At 46.9% G+C, this 19,825-nt stretch overlaps 5 protein-coding genes across 5 annotated transcripts; 2 read left to right on the forward strand and 3 right to left on the reverse strand.

The window, feature by feature from the left end:
* Window positions 1–187: 187 nt before the first annotated feature.
* Window positions 188–1,208, reverse strand: EV420DRAFT_1279969 (uncharacterized protein; the record flags this gene model as incomplete). Its single annotated transcript, XM_060468181.1, has 5 exons — window positions 188–327; window positions 373–502; window positions 555–685; window positions 740–1,035; window positions 1,066–1,208. 5 exons carry the CDS (start codon window positions 1,206–1,208, stop codon window positions 188–190), a joined length of 840 nt encoding a protein of 279 aa, XP_060322984.1.
* Window positions 1,209–2,502: 1,294 nt separating this feature from the next.
* On the reverse strand, window positions 2,503–3,725 carry EV420DRAFT_1209132 (endo-exonuclease). Its single transcript, XM_060466365.1, has 8 exons — window positions 3,534–3,725; window positions 3,469–3,483; window positions 3,307–3,410; window positions 3,142–3,247; window positions 3,054–3,085; window positions 2,945–2,992; window positions 2,825–2,888; window positions 2,503–2,762 (listed from the first exon to the last, which is right to left on the reverse strand). Exons 1-8 carry the CDS (start codon window positions 3,709–3,711, stop codon window positions 2,695–2,697), a joined length of 615 nt encoding a protein of 204 aa, XP_060322985.1. The 5' UTR covers window positions 3,712–3,725; the 3' UTR covers window positions 2,503–2,694.
* Window positions 3,726–7,101: 3,376 nt separating this feature from the next.
* Window positions 7,102–8,469, reverse strand: EV420DRAFT_1316460 (endo-exonuclease; the record flags this gene model as incomplete). Its single annotated transcript, XM_060468688.1, has 8 exons — window positions 8,334–8,469; window positions 7,969–8,271; window positions 7,737–7,840; window positions 7,578–7,683; window positions 7,482–7,513; window positions 7,370–7,417; window positions 7,231–7,294; window positions 7,102–7,169 (listed from the first exon to the last, which is right to left on the reverse strand). Exons 2-8 carry the CDS (start codon window positions 8,144–8,146, stop codon window positions 7,102–7,104), a joined length of 600 nt encoding a protein of 199 aa, XP_060322986.1. The 5' UTR covers window positions 8,147–8,271; window positions 8,334–8,469.
* A 3,265-nt stretch (window positions 8,470–11,734) lies between these two features.
* EV420DRAFT_1279970 (uncharacterized protein) lies at window positions 11,735–12,834 on the forward strand (the record flags this gene model as incomplete). Its single annotated transcript, XM_060468182.1, has 6 exons — window positions 11,735–11,912; window positions 11,972–12,243; window positions 12,289–12,430; window positions 12,480–12,614; window positions 12,660–12,724; window positions 12,781–12,834. The coding sequence occupies 6 exons, from the start codon at window positions 11,735–11,737 to the stop codon at window positions 12,832–12,834; spliced, it is 846 nt and encodes a 281-aa protein (XP_060322987.1).
* Window positions 12,835–15,567: 2,733 nt separating this feature from the next.
* Window positions 15,568–16,810, forward strand: EV420DRAFT_1736145 (uncharacterized protein; the record flags this gene model as incomplete). Its single annotated transcript, XM_060480032.1, has 6 exons — window positions 15,568–15,667; window positions 15,714–15,755; window positions 15,808–16,055; window positions 16,113–16,191; window positions 16,244–16,578; window positions 16,628–16,810. 6 exons carry the CDS (start codon window positions 15,568–15,570, stop codon window positions 16,808–16,810), a joined length of 987 nt encoding a protein of 328 aa, XP_060322988.1.
* Between the last annotated feature and the right edge of the window lie 3,015 nt (window positions 16,811–19,825).

The raw sequence follows: 19,825 nt of genomic DNA on the forward strand, positions 1-19,825 counted from the left end.
CGACCTGACGGTGACCAGGATATCGAACGGACAGGCGAGATGTCCTCTTCGTGCCATCTGGAATCTCGAGGAGATGACGGCGCAAGGTGATTGCAGGGAGTCGGCGACCTGGATCTGGACCTAGAGCTCTGACGACGCTGTTCATCTGAGTCTCGCCATCGTCTTGGTCTTGGTCTTGGTGGCGAGCTCACATGAGGCACGTCATACTGGTGACGCAGCTGTGAATACAGAGAGATATATGGGCAGTGTAAGGGTCACTCACTTGAACAGCAGAGTCATATACGAACAAGTCCTTGAACGGCGATCGCACATACGAGTAGACCTCTACTCGCTTCAGTTAAGAATACTTAGCAGGGAGTGACGGCTACGCACCATGAGAAAAATGCTCTGCCATAACCCTTCCACCAGTATCAATGTCCAAAAATTCCGCCAGTAGCTTCACAGCCGACTCTGAGCGTATATCAATTGACTTCATGAATGATATTGTGAACGTCGTGAAGAACTATGATCCTCGTCAGTCGTCCATACGCAAGGAATGAAGGTAAAAACCGCACCTCGACGTCTAGATCATCCCAAACTCTCAACTCGCGCCTCAGAAACATTGTCGTCTTGCTCACCATCTCTTGGCTCGCAGCGAACTGTGCCGGGGTGGGGTATGGCCGGTACTTTGTATACGTATTTGAGGCTACATGCTAAGAAGATGTTAGACGGCACAAGCATAAATGTAAAGATATTCGACGCGCCTTCGCGTACAGCCCGTGCTCGTACACACACCGCCGTTTCTCTATCGAACGCTCCAGCTTATCCGCCTCTTCCTGGTCTCGTCTACCCCACTCCCTCCTACGCCTTCGTCTACGCACATCGGGTTCCCGTTGCAGTGCAGCGCGTAATGGCAACAGTCCAGGCTGTGACAGAGGCGCCAAATAATGCTTCTGATAGTCGTACCGCGACCGGATCCGATGGATAAGGTACTCCCCAATCGTCTGAGTACACAATGGACACTTCCTCGATTGCTCTAAATCATACATCACTATCCTGGATACACGCGAAAAGAAAATCCCTCACCAGTCCAAACAACAAGACAGTCGAAGCTCAACGAGGGCTTGTAGACATATGCTGCAGTTTTCTTCCTCTTTATCTTGGATTTCTGGTGGCAGCGATGGCGGATCGAGCTTGACGCGTTTACGAGGAGGACTAGAATAGCTCATGGGCAGGAGCAAAAAGGAAGGAATTGGCTGACATCATCAATTAGGGGCTGATGACCAATCTTGCTTGCCGAATCGGCACGGCGGGGTTCGTACCGGACTCTCGCGATGTTTCTTGCCTGGATTTCTGTGCCTTTAGATTTCCTAACGTATTCTGAAATTTGACAAGGGCCTTTGTTGGGATTTGCAACTTCAAGCTTATGCCAGAAGATTCCCGAAGCTTCGGCTTACTCATTTGTCACGATACTTAGATATATTTAGTTACTTTGGTAGAATATTCTAGATACATTTCATAGTATATAAGGAGCTCATTAGGAGCTCTAGTAGCTAACAATTCAGTATTATACCTACTGCAAGCCTCCCACTGCAATAATTCCAACAGCCTTGGTTGGAAAGCCTCCTACGACCTTCGAGCGTTGCTCATTGTGCATGGTCTTTTACACTGGCTTCTCGCTTTCTTTCATTCTCATTCCGATCTGGTGATATCCTGAACGTTCTATCTCATCTTTCCTTCCGTCCCTATCCTAGCCGGATTCCCAGCTAGCTGCCTCGTAGACGATACTGACAGACTCTCTGTCCATGCTATCCGACCTCACACGTCATGGTTTCTTGCACGTATTAGGACACTGTCGCCAAAATATCTCTGGGTCACCAATATCCCTGCAGCATGTATTCAAATATCAGCATACTGTATGAACAGCTTCTCGTTGGTGTGTTCTACAATACAAGATACCACACAAAGAACCCTTTCCTTGAGATCACACCTTAGGATAGGTAGAGAGTCGTGTTTACCTTCACGCAAACCCCTCAAAGCGAGCGTTGTGCTTTCTTCCGAGAAGCACGCATTAAAGATATGAACACACAGCCCGGTGAAGGAGTTTCTCCAGATATCATGTGAGTTCATCCCCTTTGTTTTCCTTCAATGCTTTGGGAGACCAATGGTGAAATCGACCTGACAGGTATAAAGTGATACCTTGTTTGACTTCGACTCCATAGCTCGATTACGACCCTACTGTCCAAACGAATTGGAGACATAAGTCAAAAGCACACATGAGATGTTCAACGTTGTAACTCATAGATTCTTATTAGTTAAGCTCGTCACGACAGCCGATACACCGCAAATTCTCTATGGATTCTTTTACTGTGGATCTGTCATATGAACACGGTGGAATTCTCAATTCTTCGCTTAGACTGGAGATTAGATGGTACCTAACTGGTATTAGCAAGGATCGAAGAGTGGGATGCGCTTATATTTTCGCTGTATTACGGAGATATAATATTTTCTGCGTAGCGTTACGCTGCTCCTGTTCCTATAAGGTTTGCATAATCGCGTGTTAGTTCAATTCAACAAAACATTCTTATTTATATTCAATCCATATTCGTCGATACGTCAGAGATGTGTAGGTTTATAAGAGGGTAAGAACGAAAATTGGCGCTAGATATCCGAAGCAGCGCAAGTATCAAATTGTGGTAATCACAGGAGTTATGCTCAACCAATCCTTTGCAAAAATGGCTGACCACTAGCAACGGAGTTACACATCGCCGGAGTGATAGTCGCTGTGCCGAGAATAATTGAATGAGTCGGACCTGGAGGGGAATACAGAACGACAGCGACTTACTTCCACGCACTCCCAAACAGAACTGTGCAGTTATTGGGACATTGCTAATCTGGATTTCCGCAAACTAGGCGAGCTTTAGAAGGGAAGAACGACTTGAACAGGGAGGAAGAATAAACTCACATCAACATTATCTTGTAAAACGTATCCAACAGCCTGAGAGCCTCTGTTCTGTACGGGAGGGGTTATTACCAGTCTCGTAGGAGTACCATGACCAGAAACGGAGACGAACATTGATGAAATTACCCCATTGCGCACCAGATCCTAGAAACCAAAGAGATAGGTTAAAGACACGAACACAAAGGGACTCGGAAACTCACCGGTATTATCCGCAGTGGGAATGCACCTAGTAGCGGCACTGGCACCTCCGGCATTGGAGTTTGCCCAAGGCCATTCATCGCACTGGAACCCGGGGAGATGACCCGCCTGATAAATGTATCTATATTAGTTTTCCACGTAAGATAACGAGACAGAAAGGTACATACACGGACGCTGCACCGGTTGGGGTTAACGTTACCACAACTGTTGCTGGCACGATGAGCAGAGGCGCTGGGGCGGGCAGGAGCTACAGAGCGAGGCCCGTTGTTACCTGTCAAGCGGAGGTGAAGTGAATAGCAGGGGGGAGGGGATGAGAGGGGCGGACGCACAGAACCAGGAATAGCCTGTTGATCAAGTTAATATCGAGTTTGAGTAAACAAAGAAGCAGACTGACAGATGTTCTCGGACGATTCAGGGTAGGTCAGATAGTTAAGTGTGAAGGTAGGTCCAGCGCGTTCCACTATCTTTGTTGCGGTAACGTTCCATGTCGCCGTAGCGTTGGACAGTTCCGCAGGTAAGGCGTGGACGCCTAAGATGAGGAGGCAAGTAACGATGAAGAGACTCTTAAGCATGAGAGGCGACTGGGGGATCCGTGCAAGATTTTAGTGTTTTATATAGCTTTTCAAGACCCTCCGGTGACTTCGAAACCTGTTCGGGGATTTTTTGAGAGCGGGCTGGTGTTTGCGTCCTTCTCGGAAGGAGAAGTCAGTTTATGCATGATCCATCTTTGCCACAGCCCGCCATATGTGTGATTGAATTGGTCCTGGGACTAGTAAGGACTATTCCAATTGTATTTTTAGAAGCGGGATAATGAATGACCTGGCATGGCTCGTGGTCCATGCAAGGTGTCAGTTAGTTGGAAGAAGACTCCGAACGGAAATCTCTGATGAAGACTAGAAGATTGATTTACAGATCTTAACAAGTTGGTTTCACAAGAAGGCTAAGTAATTCCACGTAGATTAATTCGCAAGAGTTCCGAGTCCTGTATTCATCGTTCCGTGATATGTATGCTTTATCCTTTCTTCCTGCTATCGCGTTCTACGGTCTTTTTCTCTCAGCTCCTCCTTCTGCGTCTCGTCTTTGTTCGCATTTCCCCATCATGATCGAACCGGGGTCCGGTGTTTCTCTTCTCCGCCACCCAATCCTATTATAATTAGATCAGCATTCGCTTCAACAGCTGAATACAGGAAAGTCAAGCACACTGGTACAGTTCCCAGGAAACTAGAAACAGGATTCTCCAGGCTTCCTGTCAAACACCTAATTTCCGGCAGGTGGAAATTTATCTAAGAGAACTTTCCAGCTCGGGGAACCGTTAGTCTAGGACACAGCAATGATGCCGCCGGTTCTAACCAAAAAAACGGAGTGCCGAGAAAAACATGCCCACTCGATGCAATCCCACCAACGAGGAGGATTCGGGAACGGTATAGAAAAAGGGAAAAAAAAAACTCCCACACGGCGTGTCTGCGATGTTTCGCGTCGCTGTGAGTATCTGAGAGGCGACGTAGCCCCCATGTGATGAGGAGAAGGGGAATATTCGGATATTCTTGAACCCACGGCCATGACATGCTCGCTAGCCTAGTGATGTGAGTGGTGCTGTTTGGACCTGGACTTGCATTCTATGATTACCTCAAGGGGTCGCCATTTACATGTATGTATTGTCAAACATAAACACGTCAATAAGTAAGTACCATTCAGTCCTGGTCGTTGCTAGTGGGGGGTAGAGACATCGTGCGATTCGAACGGAGAGCTGGAGTTCACGGTGATTTGTTTTTGTGTGGCAGGGTCAGATCCTTTTTTCTCGAGGGTACGTCGAGATGGGAGAACTGTTCTTTCTCCACGCAAGTCTCACGATGGCTGGTCTGGATAGGCCGACTCCCAATTTGTGATAGGGATCGAGATGATACAGAAAGAGTGTAGGATCTTGTGCATTTTCCGGTCTCATTGTCTGTAGCAGGAAGCCCTATAGAACCCGGTTCAGTGAGTGTCTACATGAAACCATGGAAGGTGACTACCTACCTACCTATTGGAGAATTCCGGGAAAGTTGACAATCCGTCTCGTCGTCGTCGTCACGCTCAACCCCGAAACAAAGAATCCATGAAAACTGGTGATGTTGGAGGCTTGACATGTTCTAGTTCTAGCGCCGGTTCATTCTTGGACTCACGAAGACAAGGATGACGCTACTTGAGTATCAGAATCAGATATTGTTGGTTAGCAAAGGAGTATCCTCGGAGAATTACCAAACGGCACGACCACAAAGATTGGAGGTCCAGTTTTGCATAGGCCAAATCTTGGACTCGGAATCATTCTTCGTCATCTGCTCGGAGTCAAGCTCGCCAGTCGTCGCCAGGTTCCGGAACCGCGATTCGAACAGAACGGAGGCCTGGGATTGAGGTAGAGTTGACGACAGTTCTCTTGCCGGTAGGTTCTGATCCTTTCTTCTCGAGGGTAGGTCGAGATAGAGAACTGTTATTTCTCCACAACTCTCGAAGATGGCCGTTTTGGATGGACCCCGATTTGTGAAAGGCATCGAGCAGGAGCAAATTATTCAATAAATATATCATGAGGGATGCGTAAGCCAATAAAGGAAGACAAATCTGTGAGGAAGGAATGGTGGTCGCTACAATGAGCCACCCGCCAGGCCGTAAGAATTGAGGGATAAAATTTGTAATATTTTGGCTCGAGGAGGAGTCTGGTCCATTTACACCGACGAAAAGCAGAAAAAGAAGAAAGAGGATGTGAATTCATAGGAAGAGAATCTACGCGTGCGAAGAAGTTAGCTAACGAGAAGCAACGTAAAAATAGACTGCACACGTCGAACCCCAAGGGATCATGCATGCATGCAACGGATCGGTCTGTATTGAAGCCGTTGTCAAAAATCACGCCCGAATTTCAAATCTCAAGGTAATGGAACGATTGGAGAGAAAGGCTACCAGAGATTGAATAGGCCCCAAGGAAGGCAGGCGTGGAGATCAAGAGAGCAATCAAGAGCCGAGAACGGGCCTTGCCGTTTTCCGGAACAACGGTCCGGAACCCCTTCTCCTTTTCATGTTGATCAGGCGAATACGGCGTATTAGCAAAGGAACATGCCCGCCCACTCACGCAAAGGTAGACCAAAACATTACTCTCCATTATAGCATTCTGACCTGTTTCCTCTCTGAAAGGATGACGAAAATGTGCAAGCGGAGTCATACTAGCGAATGTCTTCTGTAGCGGTCTCTCCCTCAAGACAGAAGTGTTTGACTGTTTATACCATCCAATACTACTCAGACTAACCGTGATTTAGATGTTTTCCGTTTATCATTGGATTATCCGCTCACTTGGTAGGACAGAGCCAAAACCACACCCTCAGCCATCACACGTCAAGGGTACCATCAACCTGAACATCGAACTACATTTTGATAGTGAGGAGCGAGGAAGAGACGAGCAACGAGAAACATGGTCACGCTTCCTTGGTGGTAGGTACGGAATAAAACAATGTATTAGGTTAGGAAAACGCAATGAAAATGATACAACGTCCAGATCGATTTAGCTGGTCCCAGGTCCACAAAAGGGAAGGAAAAATTCCGCCGTCCATTTAGAGTAGCGATGAGTTTTCGCTCTTGGGGCGACGATAAATGGTTCCTTTCTATTCACTGCAGTGGTGTACGTGTCAGGAGGACGTCTGCAAACATACCTTGTAATATTGATTGATATCGGACACAGGATTCGGGGCAAAGCATAGGTTCGAGAACACCATGATCTTGATCTTCATACCCCGACAACCTTCTAGTTGCTATAAGGTTTGAATTGTCGCGTATTAGAGCAAGACAAAGAGACATTTCTTATTTATTATTCAATCCAAACTCGTAATTACAAAAAAGACGACCAGGATTATATGAGGATATGAAGGAAAATTGACGGACGTCCGAAGCAAGCACAAGTATCAACTTGTAGTCATCAAAATCTCTCGTAAGAGTTACACTCAACCAATCCTTTGCAAATACGGCTGACCACGGGCAAGCTGATTACACATATTCGCAGTGATAGTCGCTGTACAGAGGATAATAAATGATTCAGAACCCGGGGGGAATAAACAACGACAGCGACTTACTTCCAAGCACTCCCAAGCAGAATTGCGCGGTATTTGGGACATTGCTTATCTCGATTTGGGCAAACTAGGTGAGAAGTAAGCTTTAGAAGGGAGGGGGAGGAGAAGGGGAGGTGGAGGAAGGAAGGAAGGTAAAACTCACGTCAACGTTATTTTGTAAAACGTATCCAACAGCTTGAGATCCTCTATTCTGTATTGTGGGGGGCGGGGGGGTTATTATCAATCTCATACTACCAGCAACGGATAAGACGTACATTGATGAAATTCCCCCATTGCGAACCAGATCCTAGAAACAAAAGTAGTTTACTCAGATGAAGAACACGAACATGAAGTGGAACTCGAACACTCACCAGTATTATCCGCAGTGGGAATGCACCTCGTAGCGGCATTGGCACCTCCGGCGTTGGAGTTTGCCCAAGGCCATTCATCACACTGGTACCCACTGGCATGGCCCACCTGATATGTATATTAGTTTTTGGGGTAAGATAGCAAGACAGAAAGAGACGTACGCGGGTGCTGCACCGGTTTGGGTTAACGTTACCACAACTGTTGCTAGCACGATGGGCAGCTGCATTGGTGCGGTCAGGAGCTACAGAGCGAGGCCCGTTGTTACCTATTTCGGGAGGGGGGGATCAGAGATCAAGTCAATGGAGGGGGCGGCGCAGACGTGCAGAACCAGGAAAAACCTATTGATCAAGTTAACATCGAGTTAGACATAGGGAAATAAGCAGGTAGACTGACATATGTTCTCGGATGACTGAGGGTAGGTCCTATAGTCAAGCGTAAAGGTGGGTCCGGCACGCTCCACTATCTTTGTTGCGGTAGCATTCCATGTTGCAGTAGCGTTGGACAGCTCCGTGGGTAAGGCGTGAATGCCTAAGAGGAAGAGGCACGTAACGATGAAAAGACTCTTAAGCATGAGAGGCAACTGAGAGATCAATGCAATTTTTTAGTGGGTTATATAGCTTTCAGTAACACCTCAGATGATGCGATGGATTCGAAACTTCTCCGGGGTCTATTGAGAGCGGTGGGGTTTGCGTCCTTCTATGAAGTAGAAGTCAGTTACTCATGACCATCCTTACACAATTTGTGATTCGATTGCTCACCACCATCCTGGCGATCCGCGGACTGGCCTAATGGTAAGGACTATTCCAATAGTCTTATCAGAAGTCAGTTAATGAGCCGCATGGTAGGCCTGTGGTCCTGTAAGGTGTCAGTTAATTGGAAGTAGGCTCTGAACGGAAGCATCTAATGTCGCGTTATCGTTCCGTGAAGGCTAGAAGATTAATTTACTTACGGATCTTGTCTACTTTGCTCATGGACACACTACTTCCTCGACACCCATGAGGAGCACCACAACGTCGAATTCTGAGCTCCACTAAGAACCCAAGCCTGACAGAAGGAGGGAAATACGCGACAGGTGAGCTGGCTCCTGGGCTTGCCTTGAGTTTCTTCTGTGTTTGTATTTTCAGGCGGAATGTTCGATTCGAACTGGAGGATACACGCAGAACAAAAGGAACAAATTTCTCGTGGTTCTATAGCATAGCAGTGGTACCTGAAGTGGAACAAGAACCGCGGAAATGAAAGAAATCAAGAAAGACCGTGCATAAACAATTGACACATTATCTGCATCTTGATGGACAGCACAAAATGAGGTTCATGAACTGAAGGAGCAGTTCGCCAAGGATGTATAGAATGAACTTGGATAACATACCTCAAAACATTTCTCCATGGGACGTTTGGTAGTACGCCAAAATCGCAGAGACGCATAGTCTTGAGATCACTGATCTGGAACTTCGAATGACATTAGCAACCTGACATTCTTTCCCCGACGCGTTTCGCCGTCACTGATATGCGTGTTCGACGCTCCTAACATGTCCATCATCGCCTATTGTGATGAACACGCGTCAGCAAGCGAAATGTGTCATGTCGGAACACATACAGTGCCTTTGAGAGCCATTGTGTGCCACGCTGCTCGAATAGTATTAGTCCACGACACCGAAGATCAGAATATGGAGACGTACATCCACTACTAACTCACCACACATCGACAACAAATCCAGCTCCGTCATGAATTTCCGTCAAGTGCTGATGTTAGTTATAAATGTTCGGCTAGTACCGACTCCAATGCTAAGAGACTTTGGCTGCGAGTGCCACGGAATGCGAATCATGCTCGTGTGCTGATACATCGTAGCTACGTCGTTGCTAGTAATGATGAGGATATATGCAAGAAGAATATGAGGTTGGACGTGGTCGCAGGAGTAGCACGAGAATAGGTAGATCCTCGCGTACCATGAATCCCAAGGGAACGCATAAGTATGTACATCACGATTCTCCACCAGATTGAAACCGTCATCAAACATGGATGCACGAGTCGAAAAGAACACCTGGAAAGGATGCTACCGGAACGTGAAGCGAGAGGAAGGAAAAGAGAGAGCCGAAAACGCGTCATGCGAAGCAAACCCGGTTTCGCGGAACATCGGTCCGGAGGCCGCCACCTTCTCCTTTCACTTTGATCAAGCGAATATGGCACATTAGCAAAGGACCGTGCACGTCCACTCACGCAAAGATAGGCCAAAAAATTGCTTTCCAAAATACCATTCTGATGCGTTTTTGGTTGTAGCTTCGGGCTTTGTACCAGCAAATGTCCTCTACGGCTTGTTCAACGACTGTGTTGGGGACTGTTTTTCACGGAATCGGTACCCAAATCCTTCAACTGCTCCTACAGACTCAGAAGCCTCGGTTCAGGATTTACACATCTGGAATGGAGACTATGACAGAGCTCGATGTTCCTCTCCTACCTTTCTGGTCAGGTTGTTCAATAATCTAGCCGACTGTGAGTCAGGTACTTTATGTTCGTTTTCTGGTTTTATCGGTCGTAGGATGTGCAAATATTATTAACCGCCGATTGTCAACCGTTTCCCCTGAAGTGGGTTGTATCTTGTTCATTGTGTCTTTCCTCACTGATACAATGCAAGGTTCTAAACCAGTAATCAACACGGAAGTTGCTCATTGCTACACGACCCTGTTGGACACGCATTCAATAGCATATCTCGTATGGTTATACCCTCTTTTCTCGAAATGGTCCGTGGTCGCCTTTTGACTTGTCTTTTCTTTCTTTCCTTTGAGGTATCCCCCTGGTCTCATGTTTTACACACTCAACCCATTCGGTTTTCGGCTCAGCGAAATAATCTTTGTTTTTAATTTTCCTCTGATGTTCGGGGTTTCGTTTGTTCCTCGACACTTTAGGGTAGGAATATGCAAGGTACATACATTTTGTTAGCTATAGCTTCCACCCATCTGCTCCTTCGCTCATCTCATATTCTATGTCAAGTCCGATGAAGGGTACGACATATATCATTCCTTTCTACATCGGTCTTGCTGGTTCACGGGTATACAATCGTAGACATTTGCTTGAGACAACGTATGCCAACTGTTACGGTAAAGAATGTTAGTCCTTCACGTGGACCCGCTAATCAATCTCACTGGACGTTCTACGTATCGATTCTCCAGAGTAGAGACAACGTCCCTGTCCTTGCTTTCACTTATTCCTCGGATTGTATTCCTAGGCGGCAAGCACGCTCTCTAGTTTCAGGATTATGCCAATGCGCCCTTTCTCATTCGCTCTCGTAAACTGAGGTAATGAATATCCAGAATTGTGGTGTATTGGATTGGGAGGGTCCGTGTTGGGTGCGTTGGAGGGAATGTATCCATAGGCCCGGCTTGCTGGAAAGGGAGTTTGTGGACTGGAATGTATTTTGTGAGTCTGCGGTGCTGTTGTTTCTCGACAATGTGAGCTCGTGAGTCTGCGCTAGGGTAATGTATCAATTTATTGTTGTGGTTTTCGCGTTTTGTGAGTCTGAAAAGGCCCAGAACGCTCAAGAATGATTTCCCGGCTTGTTGTGAACTTCCTCTTTGGCGAGAGAGAGAACTAATTAGTCGCTTATTGCTATTTCTGTGAGAAAAAGTCGACATCCGAGACCGTCTCAATGAAATTGGACAGACCAGATAAACACCTCCAAGATAAATACGTCGTGGGAGAGAAGCTTGTTTCTGGGTCCAAATTTAAGTAGTATCGCAATCAGATAACGGGACAGATTCTGTACGAGGCAGGTTACTGGCGATTCGTCGAGCATTGGTATCATAGGAAGGACGGGATAGAACGTTCAGGATACAGCAACATAAGGAATTAGACGAGCATGTAAGGGTCAGAAAGCAGGAATCCAGTGTAAGAACACATGTGAATGATTTCAGTGGAGGCAAAGAGCAAATTTAGGTCCTCGAAATAGCACTCGAGGTTTAGCTAGAAGGTAGCCTTAAACCTAAAATTTTCGAATTTAGAAGCTATCAGAAAATCCAAAAGGCGCAAAAATCGAACCAGAGCCAAGCAAGAAAGCAGCGCGAGCAGTAACCTGAGTCCGGCACCGTTCCGAACCGGTAAATGAGATTGGTCATCGGCCCCTAAATGATGACATCAGCAGGTCGTTCCTTCCTTTTGCTCCCGTCCATGAGCTCTCCCAGTCCTCCTCGCAAACGCATCAAGCTCGAGTTGCACTCTCAACCACCAGAAGCCCAAGACGAGGAGGAAGATGACTGCAGTATATGCCTGCAGTCCCTCGTTGACCGGACCGTTATCCCCACTTGCTCGCATGAGTTTTGTTTTGATTGTCTCGTTGTTTGGACTGGTGCGGGGTTTTCTTTTCCGGTGTAGTTGTGGCTGATGATTGAGATATTGATCCCTCAGAGCAATCGAGGAAGTGTCCGTTGTATGCTCAGACGATCAGGGAGTATCTTATCCATCGGATTCGCTCACGGCATGATTATCAAAAGCATTACTTGGCCCCTCTATCAAAACCGGGATTACTGCCGTTATGTGCTGTACCTAATCGGGAACCTGAAGTGCGTAGACGAAGGCGTAGGAGGGAATGGGCCAGACGAGATCAGGACGAGGCAGATAAGCTGGAGAGGTCGATAGAGATGCGGCGTTGGGTGTACGAGCACGGGCTTTATGCCAAGGTACGTTAAATGTCGTTATGCTTGTGCAGTCTGATTCCCTCGTAGCACGTAGCCTCGAATGGGTATACAAAATACCGGCCATACCCCACTCCGGCGCAGTTTACTATGAGCCAGGAGATGGTGAGCAAGTCGACGATGTTTCTGAGGCGTGAGTTACGGGTGTGGGATGATCATGACGTGGAGGTGCGTATCTTACAAGGTATCTGTGTCGTGTGGGAGACTAACTGGGAGCATAGTTTTCGCGACATTCACAATATCAATATCGCTCATGAAATCTATCGATATTCGCTCCGAGTCTGCTGTGAAGCTGCTAGCAGAGTTTTTGGACATTGATACGGGTGGTAGGGTTATGGCGGAGCATTTTGGACATGGTAAGTAGCCGTTCGTTTCTGCGAATCATTCTTTACTGAAGCGAGTAGAGGTTTACTTGTATGTGAGGTCGCCGTTCAAGGACTTGTTTGTGTACGATAGCGCCATCCAGGTGAGCAATCACAGTTCCGTTCATATATCTCCCTGTACCTAAAACTGCTTGACTAGTATGATATGCCTCCCCATATAAGCTGTCCGCCAAGACCGAGACCAAGGCGATAGCGAGAGGCAGACGAGCATCCTCACCGGAGATCCAGATTTAGGTCACCAACCCCCTGCAACCACGACGATGCACCGACATCACCTTGAGATTCAAGATGGCGCGAAGACGACGTATCTCCTGTCCGGTCGATATCCTGGTCCCCTTCGGGTCGCCATTACCCTAGCGCGAGCAGAGTGTCGTCTCCTTCCCCAGTGTGGGTGACTATACTCGATGAAGTGGACACACCTGCCTCGACTATCGATCTCATTGAACCTCCTAGACCTTCCGACGGGAAGGGCAAATCCAAAGCTACTGACGAACCGTTTCGTGCTACCCCCGAGTAATGTTGGACTTCAATCCGATGTGAAGGGCAAGTCTAGGGAAGATACATCTCGTCTTTCACCGGCACCCCCCAACGTCCCCGAAATCATACGGCCGCAGTCCAAGAAACCCGTCCGTACGGCCTTGGACTCCTTACGTTCTCATTTGGGTGTGACTTCAGAGTCATCGTCATCGAGTCCGACTTTGCTTAATCGGCTATCATCAAGAAATGATGATCAGAAGAGGGGGATAACTCTGCCGATGCATCTGGCTCTCAATCCTTGGGTAATTCAACACCGGGCCGGGATCATGAAGTGCCGTCACCACTGGGAAGGAAAAGTCGCTCATGCAGGGTAGGGCGCGTTTATTGGGGAAGCTGCTAGAGGAGAGAAGGCACGCGTCTCGACAAGCGAATCCAGTAAATGACGTGGAACGTCAGCTAAAGACTCGAGCGCTGGTGAGGGTCCGGCTTGCGGCTGAGAAACGGGCGGGGCGGTGATTGTCTTGCTATTTCGTCGTGGATGGAGATGGAAAGCTGCGGAATTTGGTTGCTGGAAGGAGAATGATGAGAATGGAATGTAATTGACAGGACTGATGCCGGAGTGCGCGAATCTCCTCTTATGGGCGGCATGTGCGAGTCCCGGGTGGGTGGAAAGGACATTTTTGTTATCTCTTTTCTACGTGCTGCGTTGAGATGTCTACCGGGGTTGCGAGTTATCTCGTTGGGCGATAAATTGTGTGTTTCTCGTGCCAATGTTGACTGTGGAGAGGATTATCAGTTTTTCTGCGGGATCGACTAGCGGAAGGCGGACTGGATCCCCCCAGGTCCTGGGTGAGGAGTTGCATCATTAACGGTTGAGACGCGACCCGATATTCATAACATCTACATTTCACACCCGTAAGATCATCACCATAACAGAAAGATAATGTACGGGGGAGGTAATTAATAGAGTGGATGATTCTGGATGAGAACAGCCATTAATACTCTAGTTTAAATTTCATTCAATCCGCATCCTTCGTTTCGACCCTTGAACATTCCTCACTCACTCAGAAGCTTCAACATCCGAAGCCGCGCTGTTGCCGAAACCAAGGCACGGATACCCTCCGCATGGCTCTGGGACTGGAAGGGCACCGACAATCTATCTAATGTTGATTCCTTTGTCGCACTATACAGGAATGAGGGACTTACGATATTGGCATAGATAATGAGGGCAATCGCCCACATTGTGATCGAGTGGTGGAAATGCATTCTCCAGGGATGCAAAGATGTTTATTGTGTGGGACAGAGAGGATGTGGTGCCTGCGTGTCTATGTGATAATGAACTGCTCTTATCTTCAAGCGGTGGCTTTATATGTTTGCTACATCTCGGTGGCTTCCATATATAAATTTAACATACTGTCATGGTACCTCACTACATGATAACTTTAACGAAGGATGATAATAGCCATGCCTGATTCCGTACTTTCTCTATATCCAATTGTCTCGAGATATCTGTGTCAGGTATGTAGACAGTGTAGACAGTACTGTTAGTCTGCGGTGTTATGCATACTTGCAGTTCTCTAGCCCATGGCTTTGACTCTGCCATACTGAACCACTCGAGTGTGGGCCATAGTGTTTCAGAAAAAATAATCATTGCTATGGAATCAAATTGCGGTTTGTTCGGGGATGCTTCCATATATTATATTCACCATGACCCTGGTTTTCAAATTGTGATAAAGTGTTTCATCATTCACCTTCAATTCAGACATTGGAGTCGAAGTTTTTCAGTTCAGGTTTTTATTATTATTCATGGTATCCGTTGACATGTTTTGGCATTGATTATGGAATTTGTGGTCACGTAGAATGAGTTACAGCTGAGTTGTATAGGCAGTTGATGGTCATCACTTTGGACTTCGATCCTTAATAGCAGTCGCCAGGACTTTACTTGTAATGCATCGGTTTGGTCACGTAAGGCGCCTTTTGGATTCATATTCGGTTGAATCCATGACCATATCAGTTTCATGTTCAATGGGTGATTCCAAGAGTCCAGTATATATTGATAGACAGAGGGAAATTGGGCCGATGTCACCGAGGGAGACGTCTATGATTGAGTTGATGGGCAAGGGTGTTTGATCAAATCATGCCACGATCATCCATATCTGTCTCGAAATAGACAATAGTACCAGCGATCAAGCATCTCTCCTACAGACAAGGTATGTCGTACGTCTCATCATGTTCCTATAGGAGTGCTCCGCTCAGCATCTTAGGTATTCTGTAGCTCGATTAGGCGCACTAACATTAGCTGCATGGAACCAATGGTAGTCTTACCAATGCTTGCGCAGGGTGGTATCCCATTCATAAACCCCGGAAATCTGCCTGACTTAACCAGTACCTCCCTCTTTTCCCAGACAACCCAATAGCGAGCTATTGGTAACCTGGAATCCAGCACACCATGTCGCAGATTGACCCAGGCTTTGCTTCAATTCAAGTACTTGCGTTGCAGACATCTGACTCCTGGTTCAACGGAGTTATCATCGAATCTCTAACTCATGGTGAGATTTTTCTTTTTCAAAAATTTCCACCGTCTAAGCGATCTAGGAATATATACGGCCCTGCTTGGAGTTGTACTCTGGCGAATACGTGCGTCCTTAATGTCACCCGATGAGTGATGGAGATCTAAAGGTCAAATCAGTAATTTCGAGCACCTCTCGGCAGACGAAGGTCCTAGCTGGAATTTCGGTTTTCATGTATGTCCTGGCTACGGTGCATTTGGCTGTGAGGTGGTTCTATGCCAGGCGGGCGTTCATCACAAATGGAGAGACAGAGGAAACGAGGTTCTATTCCCTCGCAGACTCCCTCATCGCTGGTGGTCCACTTTGGGTCCCGACGATCAGCAGCGTCGTCGGGGGCATCAACATATTGACGGCAGATTGCATCATTGTACGTTCTCGCTCAGACTTTCAGGTGACCAAGGTAATAAAGCAGCATTCGAATTAGATTTGGAGGTGCTGGATCATCTGGGATAGGAACTGGAGGATGATCGTACTCCCTTCCTTGTGTACGCTATGCGGAACGAGTAAGTCACTCGAATGTAATCTAAGTGAAATTGAATCACTCACTGCTCCCAGTATTCGACATTTTCTTTCTAATTGAGCAGCTGACGCCAGCGACAGATTCTCAGGGAAAGTCACCGACTCCCTGGGGGAACAGCTCCATCAACTGGGGAATAGCGTTCAACAGTATGACGCTCTCCACGACGGTTATATGTACAACGCTCATCGTATTCCGGCTTGCCCGAGCGAGGACGTCCCTACGTTTTGGGCCGAATCTGTACTACCGAGTTATGGAGATCATAGTAGAATCTGCCGCGCTGTATGCCGTTGTACTGGCGGTCTATATCCCATTCATTGCGACGAATAGTCCATACAGCAACTATCCGCAAGTCGTTCTGGCTTCTGTAACTGTGAGTATTGGGTTATTTTAAAAGAGGCATTCTGACCGAGTTTGGATAGGGCATCGCTCCGACTTTGATACTCCTTCGCGTTGCCTCTGTGAGGAAGACGGATCTCGGTTCACATGCGCAACCACTATCTGTAAGGCATCTGTCAATATCTGGAGTGGAAGGCAGCGTTACCTGTGTAGAAGAGGATAGGGCAATCCTTATTAGCCAGGAAAAAAGGGCTGAAGTCGTATGAGCAACGCTTGTTCATGATCATTGAGATCATATTTACTTAGATGGAATTGACGAGAATACGGTATTTACTTTGGCCTGTATGTACTATAAGGCAATGATGCGACAGCAGAGTATACACTTGCGCAGTAGGATGTCGTATTTTTATTTTGGCTTGGGATACAAGGGCGAGGAATCAGCGATGGTGTTGCATCTGTGTATCTCATGCGCAATGAAGGGCCTACAATAGGAAATGACTTGTTACCCGGTTAGAAAGTAAGAACGCTAATCCACGTACCGGTTATGGTATGTTTGTAGGTCAATACACCGGGTTTAAGGGCAAAGACGATGTCCTGTCGTTGTAGCTGATCGTTAGTTGCGCACATTGAGTACTCGACCATTTTACTTTAGAGCCGAGACGAACGGCTAGATTGTCGTCCCCAATCCTCCGCCACGGTGAAACTTAACCTTTGTAGTTCAGAGTTCGTATTTCGGCGATCGTGCAAATCTAGATGGATCGTTCATACATGCGATGAGAAGCGTGAATGAGAGAGTGAGAATCATGTTTTGACTGCGTTGAACCAGCTGTGTCAATGCCTACCGGAGATCTGTTGGGTAGGGATTGGTTCGAGTTTTGGAATCTGCGGGTGTTCATAAGTCTTCTCGACTTTTCGACGGCAAAAGTAGCATGAACTGGGCACAATATCATTTTGCGTCGAAACGACGTATCTATTCTTGCGCTCGTTTTCGCATTTCCAGACTCTCAAAAGGAATAGACTCAGACATTCAAGAGAAGAATGGGTGCTTGTCTTAGCTTGGACTCTCTAAATGACTATAGGAGAGAGCTAACTACTCCCTTAGTACGGTGTCCGTGAGCAAGGTTGATTTGCGCAACGTGAGAGATCTTTACAATGAATTCACACGGAATATGAAGGACAGGAGAAATACGACCTGCACACCAAGATACACTCATTGAGTGAGGGCACCTTGTTTCGGGGACCGAATTCGTATTGAGGTCAGATAACGGAAACGCGGATTTTGATATCACTGCGAGAGGAAGCTAACCATTGGGTGATTAGTTTTCGGAGGTGGGAGCAGTCTGACTGGCTGGCTGGATAGGTCGGCGGAAGAGAATAGATGAACGCGTGTCCTTGGAGAGAGGATCGTTGATGCGAGGGAGATTTGCTTTAGAGCGGTGGTGTCATCCTGCAATTCGTCAACGATACTATTGAAGATCTTTTGAGGGAAAGTTCTATGAGGATACTCATGTCATGTATTAAGACTAGGCTCACTTTTTATCTTCGCGGAGATGCCGTCTCTTCAGTATACTATTCAGCATGGCTTTTTTTCGATGTCTGAAATCACAATGAGACCTGGAACGCCGAGTTACAGACAGAAATACCAACTTCTGGTTCTAGAATGGGGATTTTAGGATTGAAATCAAGTAGCACTGTATTCTTAGTGCGAGGGACGTGATGGTTGAACGAAAAGTCGACTGGGATTATGTAAAAGAAGCTGATGTGTATTAAGTGCCATGGCATCCGAATTTGATGGCAGAGACGCAGTCCTATTGGCGTAGGCTTGATATCTGATCATTAGCGGTAGGTCCTACAACTAAGAGTGTATTGCTTACTAGACCATTTTAGTCTAGAATCCAACCTAACAGGGTGGATTGTCGACCCCCAACCTAGGTGCTTGAGAATGAGTCGTATTTTGACTGAGGGCCGTGTTCTTTAGTCCTAGCTATACGCCAAACCGCAAGCGATTCTAGTAGGTTTGTGATTAGACTAGTTCGAGTTTAGGGATCTGCAGCTGTGGAATAAATGCGATATTTCGCTCCCCGATATATTTGAGTTCGAAGGAAGCTAGTTTATGCAATCCGAAATGCAGATTTTCCAGTTCGAATTTTTTGGGGAAGCGTACTTGTACAGAAAGGAAGAAACAGGAAAATGACACGAATCCCGCTGTCAGAATGGAGATGAGGTCAAGGCGCATTTTTGCGTACCTCGTGGGGTGTTCGTATCCTCCATGTTTAAAAGTGAATGTTTGATCCTTGCCTTGATGAATGAGAGGGGATCTTAAACGGCTGAGTTTAGTTTGTGTTTTGTCAATGATCATAATTGGTGACATCCACGCGTCAATCGCCGAGCTACCTCGATATTAATCAGTGGGTGCATGAAGATGGGACACCTGCGTCACGTCTTCCCGCAACGACCTATGTTCCGTTGTGTATAATGCATTTCGCGTGATCCCATTCATTTCATCGGATCCGCTGAAGAAGTTCATGGAAGTGTGAGCTGCGTCGGTAGTTCTTCGCGGACTGGTGGATATCGAGAACCTTCTTCTGGAGATGGGGAGTCGTCCTGGGTGCGGATATAATTGATTGGAGGTGCGGGTTTGGATTCTGGAGTCGTAAGTCCCAGCTGACTTGAGATGGAAGCTCTTTCTGCGAAGAGGATCACTGAAAAGTGCGACATGTTTTGCCTACCTGGAGATGTACTTATGACCTCCGACATCTCAAAATAATAGACCAAATTTGAGGGTAGATTGTCGTTGTACCGATTGTTGGTTGTGATTCCTATGATTATGAGCATTTCACTTTAGTTCAGAATCGGGCCGGGCTGTTGTCCCAAAGCCTCAGACAGTTTGAGAAGTTCCTATTTGGGTGCGGGATCGTCAAGCGGAAGACGGAATAATGACATATTTAGGTCGTGTTCTTGAGTCCTAGCTTTGCGTTCTGCTGGCTGTATCAGGACGTATTAGCGAGCAAGAAACAGCTTCTGCTCACCGGAGACTTATCAGGTAGGGATTTATTCGAGCTTGGGGATTTCCGGCTGTTCAGCGATTTTGCAGTACTGTTGTTTCTCGAATTTGCGACTGTGAAAGTAAGGTGAACTGGGCTGAGATATGAGTTCGCACTGAGGTAACGCACCTATTCTTGTGCTATTAATCGGCATGTGAGCTTTTCTCATCAGCCTCTAAATGATGATGTCAGCACGGTGATTCCTTCCTTTTGCTCCCGTCCATGAGCTCTTTTGCT

This window comes from Desarmillaria tabescens, assembly GCF_030435595.1.
Source record: "Desarmillaria tabescens strain CCBAS 213 chromosome Unknown EV420scaffold_96, whole genome shotgun sequence".
Taxonomy (NCBI): Eukaryota; Fungi; Basidiomycota; class Agaricomycetes; order Agaricales; family Physalacriaceae; genus Desarmillaria; species Desarmillaria tabescens.

What these genes read in the sequence shown, in the direction of transcription:
- EV420DRAFT_1209132 (XM_060466365.1), bottom strand. Translation starts at nt 3,711, where the DNA reads ATGCTTAAGAGTCTCTTCATCGTTACTTGCCTCCTCATCTTAGGCGTC. An exon ending in TTTTACAAGATAATGTTGAT is followed by an intron (nt 2,889 to 2,944) that starts GTGAGTTTATTC and finishes AAGCTCGCCTAG; the next exon opens with TTTGCGGAAATCCAGATTAG. An exon ending in CTGTTTGGGAGTGCGTGGAA is followed by an intron (nt 2,763 to 2,824) that starts GTAAGTCGCTGT and finishes TTCTCGGCACAG; the next exon opens with CGACTATCACTCCGGCGATG.